The sequence below is a fragment of the Bactrocera oleae genome, chromosome 4, assembly GCF_042242935.1.
Source record: "Bactrocera oleae isolate idBacOlea1 chromosome 4, idBacOlea1, whole genome shotgun sequence".
NCBI classification, from domain to species: domain Eukaryota; kingdom Metazoa; phylum Arthropoda; class Insecta; order Diptera; family Tephritidae; genus Bactrocera; species Bactrocera oleae.
The window spans coordinates 68,206,116-68,233,691 of NC_091538.1; the positions used below are offsets into that span (position 1 = coordinate 68,206,116).

At 34.0% G+C, this 27,576-nt stretch overlaps 1 protein-coding gene across 2 annotated transcripts; it reads right to left on the reverse strand.

Moving 5' to 3' along the window:
- Positions 1-1,831: 1,831 nt before the first annotated feature.
- On the reverse strand, positions 1,832-26,832 carry Rab3 (RAS oncogene family member Rab3). Of its 2 annotated transcripts, XM_036370134.2 has the most exons (6): positions 25,723-26,832; positions 22,791-23,190; positions 7,458-7,682; positions 4,265-4,383; positions 3,403-3,574; positions 1,832-3,339 (listed from the first exon to the last, which is right to left on the reverse strand). In XM_036370134.2, the coding sequence occupies exons 3-6, from the start codon at positions 7,680-7,682 to the stop codon at positions 3,193-3,195; spliced, it is 663 nt and encodes a 220-aa protein (XP_036226027.1). In that variant the 5' UTR covers positions 22,791-23,190; positions 25,723-26,832; the 3' UTR covers positions 1,832-3,192. The 2 variants fall into 2 exon arrangements, with proteins under 2 accessions (XP_036226027.1, XP_014086127.1); XM_014230652.3 differs by lacking the exon at positions 22,791-23,190.
- Positions 26,833-27,576: the final 744 nt, after the last annotated feature.

Genomic DNA, 27,576 nt, shown 5'->3' on the forward strand with positions numbered 1-27,576 from the left:
AATCGCCTTTACTAGGAAGATTGATGATAGCACGTTCGTATAGCTCCAGAGTTAGATGTCCTTTGTCCCAGAAGTCCGTAATTATTGGACCGATGAGGCGAACCGTGGTTTCATAGTCTACCTTTAGAAGTTTTGGTGTAATGTTGTATATTATATCATATAGGCGTCCAATCTACCGCATTTTATTTTCTCTTTAAAGGAGTTTATGGTTCAAATATAACGTGACAGCACTCTAAAAGCAACTTTTTCAAATATTCCGTATATTAGGCCAGTGCAGAAGCCCTTGAAAATGGTAAAAATTAAAAAAAAGCATGTAGGTTGAAACCCATTGGAAAATAAATATAAAATATCAAAAATGAAAACAAAAATAATTTACGGACGATCTGATGTCGGGAAAAGGAAAGAGCAAAACGGTTAATTTCGTTTAACCGCAAAACCACGAGTACTATATAAAAACGTAATGAAACCTTTTTCACACAACCTCAAAATTTATTTAAAAAAAAAAATTAAATAACCCAGTCTTATGTTTTTTATTGTTGTGTTTAAACAAATAAAATCCTTTCATGAAATTTGATGCAAACTCGTCATCTTATGACCCAAACACACTATATTTTTTATTTGTTTTAAAAAACTAATTTATCCACGTCATTTTGACTTAATATCGAGAAAATCCAAATTCACGTCAAAGTACCTGCTATTTTTAAAGGTCGGTAGGTTTTTTATTCATTTAAATCTCTACTTTCTTATATTATATTATTATTCTTATAAAAAATATATAAACTTCTTTGGTAAGTAAGGAAAATACAGCAAAGACCACTTTGTCGTATACATTTTTTGTATCGGTTTCATAGTTCTGCCGAAAATCGTTTTTGACCCTTAAAAATTCAACCATACCCCTTTTCCTCTTCCCGACCACAGATCGCACGTAAATTATTTATTTGTTTCATTTTTAATATATTATATTATATTTTTATTCCGATGTATACCCTGGTCTATACATGTGGGTACATTCGTTTTTTTTACGCATATACATTTTGCATTTTTTACTACAGAAACTTGTTTGCATTTCATGACAATTTATGGTGCGAGTTTAGATATGGCAGCACTGTAAAGCCATTTCGTACTTACGGTACTTACGACTAGGCATACATCGCGCTTAGAAAATGATAACGCAACTTTTATCTTGTTTTTTCTGACATATCATAACTGTATTTCTTCAATAGTCATAATAATTTCATTTATATATATGTTTTGTTTTTTTTTTTGTTTTCTTTTGAATTTATTTTTGTTTATTATGATCATATATATATTTACTACAATAAAACATGCAATGATAATAAGTTAAGCGTATGTTTATATGTATGTATTATGTAAATGTAAACGTGTATGTGTGTGTGTTTGGAATTTAATTTTTATATATTTGAATTAATTGCCTAGTAAATACTGCATTTTTGAGTATGAGATTTTCATTTCTGCTATCGATTACATATATAAGTGGGTATTTTCAGCAAATTTCTGTATGTTAGAGCTTCAAGGCAGCCAATTGCGTTTAAGCAAAATGAATTCTCCATTGAAATGTAAATTTTTTTGTTGACTATTTCTATTTGTTTACATACATTTTTCAGCTGCTAATGATTTTTTTTTTTGCTTTGCAGACTGAAAGTATGCTATTTTAGTTACTAACACATGGCAACAATGAAATAATACCTTTGAACCATTTCAATACTTCATTTTTGTTAAAAACATATGTATATAATTACAATGCTTGTTTATTGAACGCTGCGAGTTATGTTGCTTAGCTGTTCGACTCAGTAATTTTATTTTACTTGTATTGTATTTATTTAGTTTTTAGTAAAAAAGTGTCATTTGCGGCTAATACTTTTAGTTACATAGTGACTGCTCATTCAGCTATGCAGTTTGTGTGGGTAGATCAGTGTGGTGATGTGTGTTTGTTTGGTTGTGTAAGTCTAAGTATTTGTTTGGTGTAATGTTGTTGTTTGTGTATGCTTGTCTTTAACAATATAAACAAATTACAACTAAATTATTTAAATCTTTTTTTCAATGATATTACTTTTATTATATTTTATTTTTATTTTTTTATTTTTTTTTTTTTGTAAAAAGTGTAGCTTCTTTTGTGTTATTGTTGTACAAGTTCAGAATTTTCTTATAGTTGTATTTTTATTTTGCTTTTGTAGATAGCCTTTTAACAGCGTAACTGTAATTTTTATGGTAATAATATTTTAGTAATTGTTGTATTTGTTGTAATTTATAAACGCCTTTACATAGTCAGGTTGTTTTTCGCGAATTTTAGCTGAAATTACAATTTATATTTTATTTAATATTTTACTGAATTTCACCAAAATTTGCTGCACCTACACACACATGCGCATAATTTCAACATTTTTATACATGTTAGTATATTTGTTTGTGTGTGTGTGTGTGTGTGCTATTAAGTGTAATTACATTACTGTTAAATACATTCTAGTCATATAATATTCATGGAAACATACACAAATAACGATCTTCTGCGGCGGCACCACTACGAGTACATATGTATTTCAACATTTCAAATTAATTCGCATATAAGTTGCACATTATATCCAATACAATTTGTTAGTTAATTTCATAATTTTTTTTTTTTAATTTTTTTAATTTCATTAATATTATTAATGTCATTAATTTTTTTAATTATTATTATTTTAAATTTAATTTTTTTTAAATTAATTTTTCCTTTACTTTTTATTTTTATTTATAAATTATTAGCCATTACCTTCGTAATGTTTCGTTTGTAGGCTTGTAAATATTGTATATCTGGTAACCTTCTTGGTTTTCATTATTGTTGCGCCTTTTTTCACAATATTTTTTGCACAAATTATTAGATTTTCAACAGCATAAACGGCTTTTTCATAATAATTTCTTACTTTTTGCCTCAGCACATTTACATGCAACACGCTTTAATTACATCTATTCTTCTGCGTCTTCTTCAAAAACACTAAAAACTGAGACAACAAAAATCTGATAACATAAGTCAACAGCATTACTCCTTTAATGTATGTTACTGCATCACTTAGTTAATATAGTTTTACATTTATTTATTTATTTAAGTATATTTGTGTCTACATGTGTCTATTTATGTATATATATGTCTATGTATGTGTTTAAGTATGTATGTGTATATGTGTATGTTTGTGTTTAACAATTACAATTCGCATTGGGCGTGCCTTGAGGTTGATCTGTCAGTCGTTGTCCCTTTTGCCCAGCGCCCACTAACGTCGGATCCGAGTCTAAACTCTCTGACATTTTGTCGCAAATTATATCCACCAGTCGTTCGAAGACAGCCTGTAATAAATATTTGCCAAATTTAAATAATTCAATTTCTTGCTTTAATTATAATTTACTTACCTTCACATTCACATTCTCTTTGGCTGAAGTTTCGAAGAACTCCACACCCAGCTGATCGGCCAACTGTCGGCCTCTCTCGAATGAGATCACTCGTTGATCTTCCATGTCGCATTTGTTGCCGACAAGTATCACTTGTGCGTTATCCCATGAATATGTCTTAATTTGAGTCACCCTATTAGCGAAAAAAGTGGAGGAGAGAGAGAGAGAGAGAGAGAGAGTGAAAAATTATAATTACTTCAAAAAAATAAATAAATCACTGTACTCTATTAAATAAAAAATTAATAAAAAAAAAAGAAATAAATATTTGTTCCACATATTGCTCTATTAATAGATTGTGACCTGCTACCTGAAGAAACTAAGGAGTCTCTCGCACAATTTCTTCAAAAGTTTACGAAAATGTTTTTTGACAATCAGGGTAACTATGTTTTAGATGGAGCTTTATAGTAGTCGCCATAGTACAGTTATAACTTCCGCTGTAATAATCAGGCCAAGATTCTCTACTAAAGGTAGGCATATTGGTGTAGGTCTCAATTAGCTTTGATCATAATTACCTTACCGTAATTCACTGAAGCTACTAACAAAAAGATTTTGGTCTTGAAGCAAAGAATTCGTTGTACAAAATATTTCTAAACTTCAGATATCAGAACTTAAAATCACAGATCACTAAAAAGTTTCCCACTTCAACACCTACATTTTAGTATGTAGGTGAGTTATAATCTTAAATTTTTTTTATATACGAGTAAGGTTTAGTTACTTTCAGAACAATTTATGTCATTTTCCCAAAACGACATTTTAAATTTCCAATTTTTCTACTTAAACAGCCATCTTCTCTATTGTTTCACCCTGCACTTCAATTACTTACCAATCTTGTACGGAATTGAAACTCTCCTCATTTGTGACATCGTACATCAGAATGAAACCCATGGCGCCACGATAATATGCCGTGGTTATTGTTCTGTAGCGTTCTTGGCCCGCTGTATCCTGTTAAAGAGAGAGAGCAAGTAAAAGTAGGAGAAAATTAGTACCGTTGAGCGTCTAACAATAAATTTAATTGCATCTCAATAAATTTCTGTGCATTAACACTTTTATTGGCGGCAAGTTGCAGTTTTTATAGTCACCAGCGGAGGGTAAAAAAATTTCTATAGAGTTGTGTGGGTAAATTTCACTCAATATTTATGTGGGTAATGGAACGCTAATGATTTTCAATTAATTGGTGACAGCATAGTTGGGGTAGAGACGAATTTTGAGATTAGATTAGATGAAGTTTTGACGGAACTGATAGGAATTAGTTTAACGGATCAAAAATTCACTGCAGACGAAAGGAGGAATAAGTTGGGACAGGTTTGAGTATCTCCCGTTAAAGGAATTATAATTATGTTTTTTTTTTAATATTTCGAGATTTCTATCATAATTCATAATTATCAGAATAATCGTTTATTGATTCTATATAGTATAGGTAAAATTATGGTCCGATTTTCTTCAATTTCAAATTCAGGCAAGTTTACTAAGAGCGTAAGTTAGTATTTAGCATTTGTAGGAGCTTGTTTAGCTTGTATTAGTAGTAACAAAGGCCGATGAATATGAGGAATTATAAAAGATTTCCCCAAGGGTTAACAAAGAAGATGCACTGTAAGTCATACGATTTTGGTTTGAATTTACATCAATAGGAGCGTATTTGGTCAGAGTACTGAGATAACTCTTACGATTTTCCGCGGTATAACACTAAACTTGGGCACTCTATGAATCTCGGACTTAATCGGTGAGAACAAACTACTATACAAAAAAGCTGCATTACAAACTGACCGATCCACATGAAGTTCTGGCATGGAAAACTTTTTTATTTAATCCGATTCTAATGTTCATATCGGACCACTATAGCATATACAAATTCATCAATCCTTTTATGCTCTACGAAATGCACCTGAGAAGCGTATTACAGTTTTGGTTGTTATTGTTGTTATTATTATATAACCATAAAAAACTGTGCATTGATAAAGATGAAAAAACTGCGAATGCACACTAGCTCAGATACTAGATAACGGTCATATATAATAATCATCCGTGCATTTTATTGCCAATAATAGAGTTAAGAGATAATAGACATGTAGCAACAAAACAGTTACAAACACCTATGCACTTCTAATATCTTCAAATTGAAAGGCATTTAGGATATATTATATTATACAAAAGAAAGATAACAAAAGTGGTTATTTATAAAAAGATTGGTTGTATGTGTGAGTTATGTTACCACCCACCTGTTGTTATATGATTAAAAGTATGTATGTGTGTACAAAGCCAAGCACAACTACAATCACAAGTGAAAATTACACACAGTTAATATTCTGCATTAACTATGAGTGTGGGTATTTATTTTCATTTTCCATTTTCTTTTCTTTCCACTTGAACGTATGTAAATGCTGCGGTGGCGCGGAGTGTACAGTAACTGATAAGTAAAAGTCAATAGGACAAGGTTAACTGAGTGCGACCGCAACCACGGAGGCTATAAGCACATCCTTACAAAGCTCTAAGTACATACTCATTTCTGTATGCAAATTTTAGCGGCTCATAGAGAGTTGCTAACCAAAGTGAATAAATATCCTTGCGGGAATATAATGTAATCAACATTAAAAGACAGTGTCACTACTGCTTACCTGCCACTACTTGGCCGTAATTTTTAGAGAGTTGTATATGAATCGAACGCTCCATTATTTGCTAAAACGGCTCACATAAACTGATTTACTACAATTTCGTGTTCATTAATCAATGGCTGAAAGTTTTTTCTCTTCGTACTAGTTCGAACTATGTAAAGTGTATACAGAAGGTTTCAGTTGACACTTTCTGGTGTATTGCAATGTTAAACTCGCTAACGACTCTTGTGGAAAAGAGAAAGAATGCTAACTAGTATTAGCAAAAGAAATGGTTTCGTGCCAGTGCATTTCTCTGCAGGGTAATTGAAGCTTATAATATAAATATTTAAAGAGTTATTAAGGCAGTTATTGCATGAGAACCTTGCCAGATGCCTTTGATATGAAATTTTAATCCAAACGATTGCAAAATTAAAATAGAAAATGGTGTAGCATACATATATCATCGCTATAGCATATAGCTGCCATACAAAATGGACGAAATTTTCTTTTTTTGTCTAGATATCTTCACGAAATTTGGCATGTATTATTGTCTAAGACAACGGTACAAAATCTAAATAAATTGTTCAGATCAAGTGACTATAGCATATAGCTGCCATACAATTTTGTCATGAAGGGTATCAGCCGAAGTTAACGTTTTTTGTTTTTTGTTTATGAAATTGCTTTGTACTGTATACTTTTTAAATATTTCTTCCCTTTCTTAAATTTTTAAAATAGGTAGTCAACCAAATTTTTCATTGGAGCACTGTCTCTCACTAGGCATCTTTTCTTAATTGCATTGATTTCTTTCAGCAAAGTTCCTTTAAAAAACGTATTTTTTAATGACATCAAATATTATCAGCATAACCCCCCCTAGTGAAACTACTCTGGTGTCTATATTAAGTCGCTGCGTAACTGGTCACGGTCATAAATGATATGCCATTAAATGGAAATAGTTGATTACAAAGAGGTCCGTGGCTAAGCAACTTGATGCATATTTATATTTTTTCTGTACCCCTGTCTTTATCTATACAGCTGCGTGTAGAATATAAAACTTATTCATGCATAATGGTTAGTTCTTTGTGATATTTTCTCGCTGCCAGTGTCCATTAATAAAAATGTTCACAACACAAACAAAAACAAAATTTTCAATTAATAAAAAATGTAGCTTTGTAGAGACTCATTTTTCATTCGCTACAGAGAAAGGGAGAGTTTTTAAATTATTTACGCTCGTATTTTCACAATTAATCACGTGCATGCCCCGTCTACACTTCGTTTCTTACCCTTTCCTACTTGCAATTTAAGAAACATTTCTCATTCTTTGCTTCTACTTCTTTTTATGCACCTTCTTCTTATATGACTTCTACTTTTGCCACACTTATTCTACTTCTTCTCCCGTCTTTCCTTTGCCTTCTTTGCTTTGCTACTCACCCAGATCTGCAGCTTAACGCGTTTGTCATGTCGAAACACGGTTTTCACTTTGAAATCGATGCCGACCGTCGATACAAAAGCTGAGGTGAAACTGTCATCGGCATAACGAAAAAGGAAACTTGTCTTGCCCACACTTGAGTTGCCGATTATAAGCAATTTGAACATATAGTCGAAATTTTGATCGGCTGCATCCTTCTGCCACTTGGGGTCCCCACCACCAGCCATCTGCAAGTAGGATGTTCGAAAAATTAATATTTTTTTGCCAAAAGAAATTAATTATTAATTAGAAATAATAAGGGGAAAAGTATAATAAAGAAAACATATAATTATTTAGCATGCCCTAAAAAAGTAGAATAGAATAGAAAGATTATGGATTTTGTTACAGTAGCTTTCGCTCTAAATGAACTTTCTCACTTGCTCTGAGGCACACTCTAGTACAAACACAATTACTCCTCATTTGTTTTAATATTTTAGTGGCTTACATACCCATCTACATATATGTATATGTGTCAAGGATAAACGTCGTATAAATGTCGTATCACCCACACACACACAGACACTTACACCAATATTCGTTCATTAAACATTCCTGTACGCATTTCTAAGTTGCCACAAGTATGCCTGCTCTTAAGCGTTTACTTACCTACTTCCTTATGTATTAGTTAAGTATATAAGTAAATTGCATTTCTCATACCCTCAACCGCTCGAATATAGCAAAGTGTAGGCTTACGCTTGATTATCTGTGGCCTCTATGTGTAAACCTGTTGCTTGCTTTCCGTCTTGCAAATGCATACTAAGGCATTGAATACATATATATAGATATGTATGTGTATAGGTAAATACTTAAATTTATACCAGTTGCTGGGGAACTGCGTCTCATTATTAACTAGAAATTGTATAGCGGACTGAAAATTGCTGCAAATGAGACGTAAAGTGCATGAAGTGAATTAGAAACTCTACCTCCTTCTTCGCGGATTCGTGGACTATTTATACATTGACGTCTGGTCTAAAGTCTTTTGCACTATTTAACTCCAACATTCAATACCACACACAAGAAATTGATCAGATATTACTCTTAATTACTAGCAATCTAACAATTCTAAAATTTTAAAAATTTCCAGTTTAAAAATCATGCTTGCTCGACAATTCTCGGCGTTACATGTTAATTAAGATTAAAATATTTGGGTTCGAAAATCTTTCAAATCAAGCTGAATGTCTTAAAAACCCATACAACGTTAAATTTGGCTGCACCGAAACTATTATACCCTTCACAGCTACATTTCGTATAGCATAAGATGGTATAAAAAGATTTGTAACTTGTTTTTGATCGTTTAGTTTGTATGGCAGCTATATGCTATTATGATCCGATCTGAATAATTTGCTTGACTTTTCCATACAAGAACATCATTTTGATAGTTCAGTTTGTATGGCAATTATATGCTATAGTAATCTAATATCATCGATTACAACAAATGACTAGCTTCTTAGAAAGTAAAAAACGTGTACAAAATTTGAGATCGTTATCTCAAAAACTGAAGGATTAAGACGCCTTCTCAGCCTGTCACGCTGATAATTTATACATATACTTTTCCGTTTTCCTTTTTCCGTTTTTTACGTTATAGGAACACTTCCTTCTGGATGCTACAATCTTCGTAACAAACTTAACTTATACCCTGTTAAAGATATAAATATACAATTATATTCAGTTTTCCCAAAAGGAGCTCCACTTGTTTTTTTGACGTTAATTTTTTAGCCTTATAAAAAATTTGATAGCACTAATGTGGACTAGTATCAACCAAAAAAATACCAGCTTTATGATAATCTTAACCTAAGCTATGCTACCACACACTTTACTTTTATATTATCTCACACACACTACGATCTCAAAATATTTTTATCTACATATTTCCTGTTTATATATTTTCAAGTATGCCTTGCAAGTGGATTAAGTAGTCTCGTGCGCTCAATTCACCGCATACTTTGGCTTAAGCATATATGTTTACAGTTACACTGGTTAACGGTTGGTAAAGCAGATATACTACACTTAAAATTTCCTGTTTTCTGGCTTCAAGTGTGGCATTGCGCACAAGTTTAGTTAACCGCAGCTAAAGAGGTTAGACGGTAACGAAAGAAAGTAAACTTTTAAAAGTGAAAGGCAAAACTTGGGAGGGTATTAAAAATTCACTTAGAACTTATATTAGAAAAATGTTTAAAGCAGAACATAATTTAGAAGTGATTATATTATATTCTGATGTTAACAATTTCAGTGCTCAGTTGGTGAAACCTAATGCAATAGACTAAAGACTCCTTTATTATAATGTTAAAATAATTTCCAGCCGAACTTAAAACTTCAATTCTTATGGAAATTTAACACCGAGTAGCTTTACTCTAAAACACTTGCACTATGTATAATATATGCGTCAATTGGTTATTATCTGGAGTTATACTTGTAGATGTTATTAGCTTTCAGTAATATACCTCACTAATTGCCTAAGAAATAAACTTTTAAGCCCACAGGGCGATAGAAACTTATTATATTTTGGAATATGAGGACTAGGTGAAGATAAGAACGAGCTTCACTCAATACATAAATAAATAAAAGTAGTTCCCAAATCTTAGGTATTCCAATATCATGAGTTTGAAGGGAATCACTGCCGCAAAATTTATGCATAACGGATAATAACCTCTGCGAGTAGATAAGCTTCTCTGCTTCGATTCATTTCAATTCAATTAAATTCACTTCCATTTGCTCGTAAAAATATTTGGTATGAGTTTTTACGCCAACACTTTCAGCAGATGATCTCACGCAAGAAATAAATTCATTTCCCCACAGTCAACTACGCTGAAACCTAATGCAAAGTTAAGCACACACACACACGCAGGCTAACAAAACAGGCACAACACTTAAACGATTTACGAGACCAGCTGCGAATGCTTACATTTTGTTTTACCGAATTTCGTAAGTAAGAGAGTGTGTTTGTGTGCTTGTGCAGCGCAGTGAGTCAAGAAATGCATTAGTCCATTGTTATGCGTACACAATGAAAATTTGTTGCTCATACGCCCCCGTGCCGCCGAAGAACATCGAAGAACATTGCAAATGCGCATCAAGGCGCAGCCGAGAAAATAAAGCCAATCGGAGGAATGTTGAGCAAACACGAAGAACAAATAGTCAACGTTGTGCAGCAATGTACCGTTTTGTTTATTTTTTCTTGTTCATTTCCCGGAAAAGCAAGCAATCGCTTGGTGTGTACGGTATATACCACGCGTATTAATGTAGAAATGTGTACTACATGGCTTTGCGTGGGTAACTCTTTTCTTTCACTACTCGATTTTTTATTTTTTTAATCTCTACTCCTACGAAGTTCGAAACGAAGTGAAGCGTGTAGGTAGCGCTTGACAAATTGCTGGCGGCAGAAAACTTTATTTCTTTTTTTTCTCTTGTATCAAAGTCCATTTCATAACTTGTGGTTGTGGTAGCACGAAAAGTGTAATGAACGAAGGTCACAATGTCGACAAATCGCGTCATTCACACCGCCCTTGATTTGCTTACCAACAAGGCATACAATGTTGCTCATACGCCATGACCAACACCATTCGCATCACATGCTTGGCCTCCGCTTCCAAAGCAACAGCTCAAGGATGTTATTAAATGTGAGTGTGTGTACATGTGACTTCATGTATATATATTGTAGCGTTATGCTTAACTGTGCGCCCGGCTGTCTGCGTACTTCTGAGATATTCTCGCTTTTGTTTATGCCAGAATTGCCACCACCTTGAGGACATCTTCCGCGCACTTAATACGCCAGAAATGTCTAAGCGTTTTTCGTATCGTAGGCGGGTGGCTCTAACTATGGGTCACTGCCATTGTACGCGACCTTTGCCAGCGCATCATCGAGATTAATTGTGCGCCTTTCAGGCACTAAAATTTCAACTTGATGCTTATATCATTTTTACCAGGCCCTTCTTTGCTTGTCGCTGTTCTGCAAGATTGAGTTTTTACACAAATTACTTTACTGCTGGTGTCCTGAAGAGTCCTTGAAAGTGTCTGCTTACTTTTCATGCTTCACTTTCATCCCCTATTTAGCTCGATATCACCACATTTTCTTCACTCATCATTACTCTAAGTTTATCTTTTCACAACTTTTTTGCTCTCCAGCAGCTGATGTCATTCCAAGTCGCTTGATAATTTTTTCTCTCTTGTTTTCTTTTTCTAAAAACACACATTCATGCTAACACTACTGACCACAGAAATGCGGCTATTTGGACCACCACTCGTTGCTATCCCACTGAAATGTATCGAATTTCCTGCTTCTGCTTTTTGCTTCCTGCGCAGTTTACATTAAATTGGTTTCTCTATATGTTCATACATAAGGGGTGCTCAGTTCAGTGCCTCCAGCATGAAGCATGTAAGTATTATGAAAATAATATTCCAAATCTTTCAAGACGATGGCTACATGACTAACCGCACTATTCGCGTATATACAAAGAGACGAACACAGCTTGTCACGCTGATCATTTATTATAGTTACTTTATAGGGAATCCGTTGTTTCCTTCTGGGTGTTACAAACTTCGTGGCGAACTTAATATACCCTATTCAGGCTATCAATATGACTGTTGTATATCAGCGAATCCATGTCCCAAAAAGAAAACGATTATATTACTTTTCAACCTTCAGTTTTATGCTTCTCAATAAATGAACTTTTGAAAAATGTAAGCACACCTTAATATAAAATACGCTTACACATTTTTCCAGAAGACTGAAGAGCTTTCCTGTTATCAGCATTATGAAAAATATTTAGAAGCAAAATAAAAACAACAACAAGTTAGGTAGTTTTGCATGGCAGTTATGTTTTTTTTTCTCAGAAACTACAGTTTAGCTACCAGCATTTTTCTTGATATCCACAACACTAACGAGAATTTAAGAGGAAATTACATAAGCAAAGAAAAATAACTCTATCCATGGGAGCAAAAATCAAATGCAGGATAAGTAAATACTGACAGCTAAAAATACTTGGAAAAATGGAATTGAGGAAAATTCTGAACAGCAGTAAAGAAATTGCGCAATGTTTGATGTTAGTAACTTAACAGTTATACCAAATATGGTATTTAATTATTTTATTATAAGTATATTTGATTTTTAAATTTTTGACATGATGAAATATGTAGGAGTTTATATGCTATATTGAGAGTTGAAGACATGCTAGGAGAGACTCTTCAAAATACATATTTTTTTGTTGTAATGTAAAAGACAATTAAGGGACGCCTCGTCTTAAAATTTAAAAAAAAAAAATCTGAAATAATTTTTTTTTTCAAATTTGACTCGGACGATAACGTCGAAAAAAGGTAAAGAAAAAGTACTCGAAAATCATCTGAAAGATAGCATAGAATCTCAACATCTCTTATGAATCGAACCATAACGTATTCGTTAATTTTTTGGATATGAATGGTGATGACCTGAATCTTTTGCGAAAACGTGTAAAGGTCGCAAACGAGATGCTTGCCAAAGTAGCTGAAGATCACACCTTCGTCAAACGCATTTATTAATATGTTGTCGAAACTGTCTAACAATCTGGCGAATGGCGCTCCAAAAATGAGCTGAATCCGAAAAAACCAAAATTCGCTGAAGACATTCAAGGACTTCCCCGCCGAAGCTCAGAGCTTGTATATTGGATTAAGCGTACTCAAATTGGCTAAAGAGCATATTTTGAAGGCGATCAAACCAATTTTTATTAAGATACATGAAATTGTAGGTATTTTTTCTAACTGGGTCAAATTTGATGTATTTGTTGTGTAACGAAAAAATATAAAATATATAGCATTGAATTGTCTTATCTTATCTGGGAAAAATAAATTGAATACCTTGGCCACGTCTCGACTTTGTAAAATTTCAAAGATATCTCAAAGTTGTTTGGTGTATCACTCTGACTCTATATCTAATAGTTCAACTTTAGATTCTACTAAGGAGTACAGAGTAATAATAAAAAAAGTCTAAACTCACTTTCGAAAGCTCTGATACGCATGTCGATATTAGATAGCAACTAAGAATTTAAAAGTAATGAATTTTTTATATTAAAGAATTAAATAAATCGAAAAAGCACTTTCTTATCCTTTCTCTTATTTTCTGAGGTAAAAGCGCAGTACAGCAAAAATCACCTAAAACTAAATATTTTTCCGAAAATATATACATATAATATATGGTACACATGGCCTTCTATACACTACCAAAGTCCTACCGCAAATTTTAATGAATTCTTAACGTGCACCTTTCGTAGTGGTGATACACATCTGACAAAAGTAATGCGAAATATCACTTGAAATGCATTCATGCCACGACCCACTTCATCCGCCTGTCATAGCCTGGATGCCCACTTGTTTCCGGTCATTATTCCACCTCTGCACCTCACGGCAGCGCAACCAGCACGCATTCGTCGGTTTTGTTGTTGTTGTTTATTTGTTACTTCGTGGTGTGGCATTATTGCACTGGCTTTGATGGCGGCAGCAAACACACACATATACATGGCATAGTGTAGCATACACACAGGCGCAGGCAATGAGCGACCAAAAATAAATAAAGGCAAATGCAAATTCATTTACGTGTGTGTGTTTGCGCTTTTGCTGAATGCTCATGTATTCGGTTGATGTCATCAGCGTCGCTTGCAGCAAGCAGGGAAGCGTTATTTGGGTTGACTCTCGGCAAAGTGAAGAACACTCATACACACACGCATGTACATATGTGATTACTTATAGCAAGAACGCTCGTACATTTGTATACAAGGAAGCGCGTCTCATAGCACGTCTCTTATATAAGAAGAAACATGTAGGCGTCTCGATTTTGCATAACAAATGTGTATGTATGTGTGCGCTTGCAAAAACTTTTTCCTTTAGTTCATTCGAAGATACACGCAACAGAAGCGAGATGTGCAAGAACGCACGTTCATGCATGCATTCGTTCAAGCACATACAGACACGAGTGTAGGTTTGTATGTATCTGCTTACACATGAGTTTCAGCCAGCCTCTCGGCACGTGTGATCTTTTGGTTTACTGATATTTTAACTTTCCAAGCACACTTGAACTGTTTCAAATGTAATTAGATTTATTTAGTTGCATCAAACGAGTTTGTGAATGGAATTTCGTTTTCAAATTCGCTCAAAACTTTCAATATCATCTTAAGCATTTTATTTAAAGATAGTTTAAATATTTACCAAAGGACTTTTAACGGCTTTTGCAATGAATTATTTGCTTGCACGTAATGAGTTTGTAAAGAGTTAATGTCAATTTAGATCTTATAGCGCAAAAGAGTATAATATAAATAACCCACATATTCAAGAAAAAACAGCCTCCAAAGCATCGATAGAAATTTTTGTTGCGTATACGCAGCGCCGTACGCAATACAATCCAAAGAGCACCCAACGGCGTTTCGCAATAAATTAGGAATTATTGTTTCTTCCACAAAGCTTCAAGCGAAAAATTATACGCACGAGCGTAATAAGCATAAAACATCAAATAAAACAGACATTTGCATGCAGAAGCTCAGCCGTTAATACACAAATGCGCACACATACATATAGGGATATGTAAGCTATTATAAACGCTGACAACCAAACGCTGCTCGTGTTTCTTTATTCACATTTCAGAATGCCTTGACAATGCGTAGTGGCTTTGGAAATATGAGCAGTTCATATGGCTTAAGTTCATAAGCTACCAACTAACTGACCCAATTCTCATTTCTGCCACAAGCAGCTTCACATACACTTATGTACTCAGATGTTTGTATGCAAATAAAAGAGTACTTAGGCGGCTGCTAAGTAGAAGAAATTGCAACTATTTATTTGTGTGTGCAATGTCGCTTGGTTGAATTGCCAAGAAGTAATTGTATGAATAATAATCCCGATAGATGTCCTTGTGTTGGCTTTGAAAACCAGTAACTGTGGTTAGCAGTAATCAACAGGCATGCCCTCTTTATGTACATGGGTTATAATATACAGGTTATAAGGAGAACATATAATTTCAAAATATTTGAATATATTATTTGATAGCCAAGTTTTTGTTTTACCAAACTTCTTTAGAGAAAGAAAAATAGTATTATTTCTTATATCAAATTGTTGATTGTTGATCTTTTATTAAAATAAATAAAGAAGAAAAAAAAATTAATTTCATTATTGGTCTCTCAGAAGACGTTCAAAAATGTTGGTTTATACTCTTTTCCATTTTGATACAGCCAAGTACTCAACCCATTCGTATACTTCAAATGTGAAAATATTCATTTGGTTAATTTTAAGCCAGAATTTAATGGTCGGAATTTTTTACTGTTATTTTTTTTTGTTAACATAATTTCAAAACAAGGGAAATAAAACTTAAAGTTGCAGTGTCAAAAATGACTTTTAAAAACGATAGTGTAGATTATTATCCATTTTGATACAGTCAGGTTTCAAACCCACAGCTTAAATGCCGTTGCCAAGTACTCAACCTATCCGACTGCTAAAAGTTTTAATATTTGCAAATTTATTATCGTCATAAAGAAAAGAAAGCTGTAAATCCAAGTTGAGATGATTTAAATACAGACACTGATCCACCAAAAAATATTACGAAATAAAATCTTTACAATTAAGTCAAAAATATATTTAAAATTGCCTTCTCAGTAATGACGTATGAGTGACAGTTTATATTACCATACCCTTTGACATAGCCGAGATTACAACCTTTAACCCAAATGACGTAGCCAAGTACTCAACCCTCACCAATATACGAGTATATTTTTGTATATTATGAGGACTTCAAAATATATATTGAAGATTTTGAAAACTACGACGACGTTTTAACTTTACTATAGCAATTCTCTGCTTAGAGGAAGGGTTTCATTAAAACTTTCAGCATATAAACATTTCTCAATTTTAAAACCCAACATACTTTTACGTTAACCAGCAGAACTTTGCTCATAAAAGTATTTCTTTTACTCAAAACCAAATCAGAGTAGTCTTATTAACCACTTCCTTCAAATATTATATATAATATAAAACTAGAAATTCCAATTAGTGGCATTCCGACAGCCGTCAAAAGGAAGAAATCAAAATAATGCAACCAAAATTGTTTGCTCAGGGCATACATGACTGGACTCAAAGGATATCAGATAAAAACAACAATACAAGCCACTTCAAATACTCGTACATATCCACAACGCCACAAACAGTTATGCATACAATTTTACATATCAACTTTTTGTGCTGCTTTCAAATGCGATTATTTTTGTAACTGACCTCATGGATTGTGATTTATACAAACAAGATAAGCGATGACAAATTATCCCCAAAAACAACATAATCGAAATTGATAAACACACAAAAGTATTAAAAACTGTCATGATGGCATCAAGTGGAGCAAGACGAGCGAGAGGAAAACGAGCGGAGATCACACAAGAGTGTGGTTTTAAATTTCAATTTATGTAATTTTGTGTATAAAAGAAAACGGTAAATGGAGTGATTAATCAAATTCCGTTATTCTTAATTTATATTGACCCTGCTCTGTGTTTTTTTTATGTCAACTGAGCTGTCATAAAGGATAACCAGTCATGTGCATATCACCAGGCTGAGTCAATGTAGGGTTTGAGTAAAATCTATAAAATGATTACACGCTATTAGCTAACAACAAGAAAGTCCCAGACAGCACAATACAATCAACGTGCTGCTATGTGGCCCTAGACTTAGATGATCGCTGGTTTGCTTATATTGTTTTTGTCTTTTTAGGCGAGCAATTATTATATGCCTTAGAAATTCGCAGAAAATATCGATTGCCTAATTTCTGCTATTGTCTTTATATACATACAAATATGTAAGAATGTGTATGAGAGCAGATATTTTTATTATGACCGACTACCAAATTTTTACCTTCTTATTTATACTTTACGAAGGGACAAACATATACATACATATATCACAAATATCTATACAAAAGCAATAATATTTCACTGACGATATATCACAGAACACCGGCATCCACAAGATATCGAACTTACACTTTGTTGTAAAAGAGGAGAAATATTCTCCGAAATTTAAGTTGATCCGGCCAATAGTTTCGGAGATATGAGCGAATTTGTGAGAATTTTTTTTAATTTTGTGTCATCAACTCGATATCACTGTTTTCAGATACGGTGAGGAAACTTTCTTCGAAATGGCTGGACCGATCGACTTGAAATTGTCACACGATCTACTTAGATTAATGTCAGGCAATGATCAAATGAATTAGATTTTTGATATTAGTTTCTTTCTAACAGGCGCTCTGAAGTTCGAAGAATTAATTGAACATTTAAACAGATTTAATTAGTTCTAATAGTTTGGGAACCCCTGTCATATCCTAGGAACAAAATATTAGTACACCAGTAAGCTGCAAAACTCAAGAGCTCAGACTACTACAATCTTAAAGCTGTCTCCTCTACTACAAACTATTTGGAGATGAATCTGAATATGTTCCTCTACCGCAAGCATTGGACGAAAGTGGAGATATTTCCAAACTACTGTCTTATTTGGGCTGTTTCCTTAGGCCGACTATATATTTACACATTTATATATTTATGCATTTTTTGACGCAAACTCACCTCGATTGTCGTGTGTGAGCCACTTTTCATCACCCTTTTCAGAAATGGATTGCAATTCAGCAGCGATATGCGGATGGAAATTCGGACTATCAGGTCTTTTGTGTTAACTCGCGTGTCACCCATACATGGCGCTTCTTTTTATATCCACCCTTATATAAGTGGCGCCAAATGTTCTTTTGTGCCATGTTTAGCTCACTGGCAATCGAGTCAGCGCCGATCGTCATGTCAGCCTCGAGGATTTTCATTGTTTTATTGATATTTTACCCAATTGATTTTCCAGAGCGCTATGCATCTTTGACATCAAAATTACTGCAATGAAATCGACGACACATGATTGACACCTACAGTATTAGGACCGTAAACACCGTTTACATTTTCAGCTTTTTGGATTGCGTTTTCGCTTTTATTTTTTTGTACTGTTTTTTGGTGCCGCGTCTCTAAACAATATTGAGTCCAGTTATCACAAAACTATTTAAAAAATTTTAGTATGAAATATTGTCTTTTGAATGCCATATTGTGCAACTCTATTGCATTTATATAACGCGAGATACAAATTACTTAAGCCATGTATTGAGAAATTTATTGGATTTCTTTTCGCTAGACCTAATATTTCCTACAGAGAAGTCTTTTTTACTATACTTAATATCTGAAAATATCTGTATCTCGTTATGTGTTTGTTAATTTCCAACAACACTTTGCAGCTGTTTTCTCGAGTTTGTTTAATTTACTATAGGTTTTGTTAACTTTCCCCCTCTGTAGCTTTTCTCCTTTCATTCTTGTTGTTTCATTGTTGTATTTTCCACTTTTCTGTATTGAAACTCGTGTCCTCCTACCTCAACTCGAAACTCTTTCCACTGGCAGCGCACAGTTTCGCTTAATGTTGCGTCAGCAGTTATGTATGCAGCTCAGCTCGCTCTAACACATACATACATATATACATACATAACTGCATTGTATAAGCGTGTGTCTGTGCTTTGACGGCGCAATTTGGGGATTTTACTGTTGTCACTGTCACATTAAGTGTGCTCTACAGCTATGTATGCGCCTTTGTTGTTGCTGCTGTTGCTGTTGGCGTGCTAATTTATTGTTGTTTTAACGCACGTTGCTGTTATTGTGACAGTCCTGCTTTTTGGTATGTGACAATTTGTCGTTCCATTTTCCTCTCGTGAACAGTGAACAGTTAACCGAGCAACGGTTTACTTACAAATATTTGTATATGTATGTATATATAATATATACTGAGCGAATTTGTGAGAATCTTTTAATTTTGTGTTATCAACTCGATATCACTGTTTTCAGATACGGTATATATCTATATATATAATATATAGTATGTGTATATGAATGTATGTATATATCTGTTTACGGTTTCAAAAAATACAGCAACTCCACCCTCAGCTCCCCTAGTACTGTATCTTAACTATTTCACCTGTTTGTGGTTACTGCTTTTCAGCTCAGGAGATAAATTTCTTGCTGCTCGTTGTGGTGTTTGCGGGATTTTCGTGATATTTTGGTTGTATAATTGTCAATGCGGTACTTTCTGCAGAGTTGCAAATACATATGTATATATTCGTGAACATATGCCGTTATCTGGGTTACGCATATTTCTATATACATTAATACTTAAGCACAGGGGTTAATTAATACCCAGAAGTGTCATTGTTCGAAGACAAATGCCGTTGATGAGGGAAGTTGACATTTCACTGCGCTCTTTCATCTGTCAAAGTAACGAACGGACTAATTAAGAGAGCGAGTCATGAGTTGATTTTTATTTGACGGACAAACTTATTGGAAGTAACTGTTCTGATTAGCATGATAAAATGTGTATCTAAATTGTAATTATTGCTTTGTAATTATATCTTAGATGCAAAGTTTGAGTAGAAGTTAAGTGAGGTTAATAAATGAATTAAAATTTACCCTATCTGTGAGAGCAGTGTCCTACAGAACTGCTAGAAATTTAGTACTTGGAAAAAACTACCATTATTTTCGAAAATCTCAGTTGGTGTAGCTCCATCTACGTAAGTATAGCTCCATCTTCATTTCTCCTTAAGAGTTAGAGAAGTGAACTCAAAATAGCTAATTTAAAAACCCAATTAGCTCAAAGCAATATATCTGAAGACTGTTGACTAGACAGTATATGATTAAGAGTCTGGTATTTGACACATAATAACTCCCGAGCAATTTATTATAGGCTTCGCGTAGCCTTCATTATTGCCTTAATTGACTTTAAGACATTCTCTGGAGCGATATTCGAGTTTCACAGAGAGCCAAGTCGAGCGAATATAGTCAACGGAAGCTGATTTTTGTCCCGAGATTTGTCAGAAATTAATTCAATGGGGAATAATTTGATTCTTTAAAAAAAATATTTGGTTAAACACACCACTGTAAGTCATGTAAACGATTATTGCCGGCTTGCTTTCGATCAATTTGGACGTATTTTTTCGACTCCATTGTATTTTTTGCGTACCATTTAATAGTTCGTTGCATTTCACAGGTCATATTTGCAACTACATGTTTTCTCACTGATATTAAAGCGCCTTATCTATGTTCAGTTAGCAACTGCGTTGACTAACATCCATTTTATGACTTTACTGAGAATTAATTTTGAGAAAGATTTACACATTTTAGAACGAATTTGAGAATTACGCCATTAATAATGGCGATGACCATCGAGACACTGTATGCTTTGTGGCTCCAAACTAATGTAAGTCTAAGGTAGTAAAAAAACTGTAAAAAGTTGAACACATATGTATGTATATTCATTCTGTATTTATACGATAATTATAATATTTCCTAAAAATTAATGAAGGAGAATCTGGACATGACAACATTAAAGTAATATCTTATATCATATGTACATATTAGATATTTTAAGTCAATATCCGAAAGCTGTGCAACTAATAAAAGAAGGAAGTTAAAGTACTCCAGTAAAATATTGAGAAAACAGGACAACTGGGCGCGACAGTGTTCAGTTCAAGCCATCAAGCCATACTCACTCAAAATTAATATGATTTTTTATGCAATCCTAAAGTAATATAACTCTCAGGAATATATCTGTATGACAGTTTTTGTTTAGCAATATAGGTATAAAGTAGTAGTAGTAAGTATTCTCATAAATTGAATATATAATGAAATTCAAGGTACTTACGAAAAGCTTAGCATGAATAACTACATACATTTATTAAAAAGATTGCGAGTAAAAATACATAATAAACTATTCTTAAAAGCTGATGTGTTTGCCCAAAATTACTCGGTATTCTAAGAATAATTAAAAATGCGAAAATTGTCTATGCAATCAGAGTTAGAAAACCGAGAAAGCAGCGATCGGTGGTATAAAATACGGTCAAATAGGAGCGGTTGTGATGTGATTCGTGGGAATAATCTAAATTTTGTGGAATACAATACACAATCAAAGCTTCTCATCAACAGAGAGTGGAACTCTTATGCAATATTGTTAATCCACACAACCGAAAAGGAAGTCGTTATTAGTAGAAGAGCATTTAATTTAGTATTTAGAAAATTCTGTTTGAACTTCCCTTCAGACTCAGAGTCATGCAGTTTAAGAATACTCAACGTAGCTGAGTTGTGGCTTTCTGCGCTTGTGCTCGCCGCTTTATTTGCCTTGCACCAATTAAGCGAAATCAATTAGCTGAAGATAAATGTTAGATGGTGTCACATACACATAAGCATGTGTTGGTATGTATGTGTGACATGTAATTTACTATTCAGCGGCTAATTATTTGCCCTGCAGGCGCTTTACCAGAAGGGCTTCAGCTTCATTAAACACACACGCACACCAACACATGCGCAGCAAATGTTAATGGTTTCTATGACGCTCGCTCATTTTCCAGTCAAGCGACACAAATGTAATGACAATACGGCGCGCACCAGGCTCATTAATATCATGAAAATACACCAATTCATAACCAAACAACTTGTAATAGTACACACAAATACTTGCACACATACACAAGAAACTGTTCGTAGCATTAGTGCCAAAAACCACGTATAAGAAATAACTGTATAGGAAGCGTTATGAGTAAATAGATTTGAATTAAAATTGCGGCGAAAAATACTCAACCAACTATGTGGGTGTGTTTGTATTTGTTTAACTGCTTTAATTGACAAATAAAGTGAAAACAAAATAAAACGTTAGCTTCGGCTGCACCGAAGCTATAATACCCCTCAAAAAAAACAAAAATTGCATTACAAGAACTTGAGTTTGATCGGTTAGTTTGTATGACAGCTACATATATGCTATAGTGACCCGATCTGAACAATTTGATCAGTGATTGTGGCGTTTCTTTGAACAATAATTCATGCCAAATTTGGTGAAAATATCTCAACAAATAAAAAAGTTTTCCATACAATAACTTGGTTTTGAGGTCTTGATTTTGATCGTTCATTTCATATGGCAACTATATGCGATATTGACGATTCCGTCAAAATGAGTAGCTGTGTGAAATTTTACATCGATATATCAAAAGCTGAGAGACTAGTTAGCGTATATACAGACGTACAGACAGACAGACGGACATGGCGACTCTGCTCATTACGCTGAACATTTATATAAATGTTACAAATTTCGTGGCAAACTTAAAATACGCTAATGAGGGTATAATAACACTTAAGTACAAATAAATAAATGTGTGTTTTGTATTAATTAATATTTAGTTAACATTATTACAATACATAATATTTAGTACAAATGGCTAGTTAGCACTTGCTTGGCGCACTACTTACATTCGTTTGTATGTGTATTTTGAGGCCGCTGAAGCAAATTGGGCGAAAAAATAAAGTTCAAGCTGCTTCTAGCGCTTAAGTTGTTTATGCAAAAGCTGAGCGTGTTTGACTTGCGGAGTGTAGTCTTTATCACCTTAGCGCAGTCTTGCTTAAGCGTATGTATGCTAAGTGTCTGCTAATGTATTGTATTATATATTTATTTATGTATTCATATATTTGTATATGTTTATGGAAGCGTAAATTTATGCACGCTCACGGCTTTTAATGACGATTCTGATGACGCTGATGCGAGCGTGTTTGCAAGCAAAGTGACAAAGTACGAAAAAGTGTTGAATGCTTTCAGGCGCTTATGGGTTATGGGTTGCTTGCGTATGCCACATGGAGGTGCGAATTCAGTCAACTGAAATAAGAATATGAAACACCTTACTACTTACTAACAAAACAAATGCCAAAAGTGCAAAAGTGTCATTGATGCGATGATGAATGAGTGGGTGAATGGGAAATTGAGTTAGGAATTGGCGAACAAAAGTGGCGTGAATAAAACTCGTTGGTGTTTGCACGAGTGCCTTTACCTTAGTAGTAGTATACTATATATATTCAGACATAATTTGTAAATTTTTTTACATAACTCTAAATATCTGTATGAAAGGTTTCAAAATAAATTGTTTTAAAATTTTGCAATAATTTTTTTTTATAAAAACGAGAGTAGCTTTTAAGTGAATATATAATCATTGGTTCGGTTTAAGGTAAGTTCTTTTATGCATAATGTACAAATTTATTATTCGGTAAATAATGTAGCATCTGATCAAATTTAACCCAACAGGTTTATTTAAACCGCCCACGCAATTCGAATCGATACAACTTTTTCTAATTTTAGATTGGTATCATTTTTTTATGTTCGTGTAAAGTTGGATCTCTATATGTCAATTAGTGTGTGTTTACCAACTGCTTTTTCACGACTTGAGTTTGCTTGAAATTTTGTGTTTCCAATGGCATCACGGCTACGGAATCGTTATCTGAGTGTTTGGGGAGTCTACTTTAAAAACAATTTGTTTTTTGCAGTCCGAGTCAAATTTGATCAGAGGATATAGTATATATCCAATACTAAAATTTAGCTTAATTTTATCTCACAAATTGATTTATATTTTCAGTAAAATCTCTGCCACTGTCTACGGTCCACTATTCGGTATGTGGCGGCTTGAAAAGTTATAATCCGATTTCGAAAAATTTTTATTTTAAAATTTCGGAATTCAGAAACAACAATAAATATCAAAATATACTAGTATAGTACCGTCTTATCTGTATATACGTGGCTAAAGAAACTGATCGTCAGAATTTTATTTCGAGTACAAGTATATATAGAAATATGTTTAGGGTTGCCTGCGACCTAAACTCTATGGTGCCTTATGAATATAGTTTAATAAATTTTCACTAACAGTATTTAAAGGTGTGATTCTTGCGTTGCAAATCATATCCTTTAATTCACTGACCTTGAAATGGTTGAAATATTTAAGTTGTTGAACAAGCGCACAGCGAACATAACCTCAACAACTAAATGTGCCGCAGCTATTATGACAAAATCTTACATTGTATTAATGACTTCTTAATCATCCAAATTTAATTATTTTTCATTTTAAGCTAAACTGAAAATTAAATGTTTAAATTTGGAAAATTGAAAGAATCAAACCAAATGGCTATAAGGACATAACGAAACAGAAAACTATTGTTTTTAGATTACTTTCTCGATACAGAATTAATTTTTTTTACGAAAAATGTGTCTATTATTAATTTGTAAATTTAGGTTATACAAATTATATGATAAAATTAAATTAACTCTTATATTTATCTACACTTCCATGCAAACATGCAAATTCTCCTAAGATTTATTTCTCAAATGTTAACAGTACTTATGGGATATCTTTGCTTCAAAACATTCCAAAACTTTAACGCCTTTTAACTTGCAATCTTTTGCATTGCGTTTTCTTATTGCATATTCCTAGGCGCCCAATGCAAAACTTTTATAATTTCACATATATGCGTATATGTATGTGTGTGCATGTTGCGCTGAAATTCATCTAGTCTGGTCAGCCGCACTGACTCAACCGCGTTGCATTGCTATAAATAAAACAAATGCGTCGCAAATGCCTAGGCAGCGCACAGCTGCGCGCAAAACATACGGTACAGTACTTAGCGCACATGCACATACAATTATAAACCGTTATTTATATGAAAATTACTTTTTGTCGATATACAATGATTTCAAGACATCTTCATTTTTTACTGTCTCACTATTACTTCTTGTGTGCGCGATTTCGCTCCAACAGCACACCCATGTACATACACACACACATGTACATAGACACTTGATATGGCAGCCACTTGCTTACAAACAAATCGATAATTTTTTTCTTCAGCTAAAAATAGCGAAAAGGAAGTCAGGCAGCTATGCAGCCTGGCAGGTGTATGGGTTGGCCGCAGCGCGGCTGGCTGGACAGCGCGCAGGATTTGGGTTGGGTATAGGCATAGATGAGTATGAGTGCGAGTGTTTGTGTGTATCTGCAGCTGCAGCTATTATAAGCTATTATAACTCTCTATATCTATAAAAAATTAAACGAATATTTATATATATATATATGTATGTATGAGCGTATGTGTATGTGTTATGTTTGCGTGTTCTGCATGCGCTGGCATTTCTACTCTACTCAGCTGTCTGTGTCTACATATGATTACGTTTATACTTATATTGCCTCGAACTGTCTATTCGTCCATTCATCACTCGGTCTGCCAGTCCAATTGTCTATTTGCAACACTACTTTCTCTTTTTATGTGTGTGTGTGTGTTGTTGCATTGTAACACTGTGTTTTGCACTAATAAATCGCACCTGCCTCTACGATCTGTGTTTATTTATAAGCTTACTATTTACTTGCGTTACCTTTTTAGTTTTATTACTGCGCTTTCAGGCTGGCCTAATTGCTAGCTGGCGCTGGTGCTTGTGCCCGTGTTGGTTGTTGTTGCTGTTGCTGTTGCTTTTTGGTTTTTCTTTTAGCTGTGGTTGAGAAGTGGCAGCTGGCGTTGCGCGATTAGTGTTCTCAATTGAATTCAATTTGTTGCGATTCCAAGAAACGCATACACACACATGCATACACCGACACACATGCACATATGTACAGACTTGTAATCAACTTTTAGCGTTTTAATGTTTAGTCGCTCGTAATTGGCAGCTGCTACAAATACACATACGCGCACACACACACACACACAATTGTGCTGGTATACTTATTTTTTGACGCTTTGTGGTCGAAAGCGAGTTTGGCGTCTGAGTTTTTTTTTCGCTTACACTGCAGCAACCTATTTCGCAAGCTTTGTGGCCTGTTCAACTACTTTTGCAATTTATTTTGGAAATTTCAAAATTTTTTCCACACACCTACACTTAATGTTAAAAGAAGCTGCGCGTTTTTTCACAGTGTTTTACTTGCGCTTGCACAAATTTTTGCTACAACACTGTATATGCTTTGATTCAGCTACTTTGCTTTGGCTCCGCACGCTCGTTTATTGCCACTTTTTGCGTTGACTACTGCTTTTTTCACGTCTGTAAGGATACTAAAGGAAAATTCGTTTCGCCACTGTGGCTGACTGTGACTGTTTCGCTGCTGAGGCACTGAGCAGCAAGCGTATATGGCGTATACGGCAAATTGTGCGTTTGTTGTATGTGTTTGCTTCTTCGTTTCGTTTTTCGCTGCGCTTCTCTGCTATTTCGCTTTGGTGGCGAGTTGGTTTGTGCGTCTCACCTCCAATGCCTCCCCTCGCTATGTGTTCGGTGCAATGTAAGCGTTTGTAAAACTAAATTAACAGCTTCTTTTCAACAACTTTATAACAGTATCTGGTAGCGATGCGTATACGCAACTTTTGTGTATCTTTTCCGTTGTCTACACTGATTTTTCTTAACGACCCACTTTATTTGTAGCGTTGCAAGTGAAATATGCCATTACACTTTGTCCGGTTACTTGTGAAAATCGATGATACGCTCGAAAAGGTACCTCAAACAATGAAAACTAGCAAGCTTTAGTTCGCCGAATTTGCAGCGAATTTGTAAGCTTCATGGAGACTACACACTCGTTTATAAAATAAATATATTTGACGCATGCGCTGAGTTATCGGACGTTTCCCAAGGAATGAATGGGAGCATTGAATAAAAATTTTGTGTGTGTGTGAAAATATACAGTTAAAAATGTGCACATGTATGTGTGTAGACCCGTGAACAGATAATAATTTATATTCACACAATTTTTACATGTATTTTATTGCGTATATGGTACAGTGGTTTCTACCACTCTATTATTAAAGAGAATGTGCGTTGAAGTAAATCGTAAAAATTTAAAATTAATATAAAAAGATCTTAATCTGACTTTTTATCGTTCAGTTTGTATGGCTGCTAAATACTACAGTTGTCCGATCTGAATAATTTGTTCGAAGATTATAGCGTGGCTTTAGATAATAATCAGTGCCAAATTTCGTGAAGACATCTTTTCAAATCAAAAATTTTACCATACAAGAATTTCATGTTTTATCGGTCGGTTTGCTTAGCAGATATATGCTTTAGTGTTTTAATCTTAACAATATCTACGGAGATTGTACTTTTGACTAGGACAATAATCCGTGCTAAATTTCTTGAAGATATCTCGACAAATAAAAATGTTTTCCATATAAAGAGATAGATTTGGTTGGTCCGTTTGTATCGTAGCTATATGTTATAGTAATCCGATCTAAAAAAAAATTTGGAAAATTA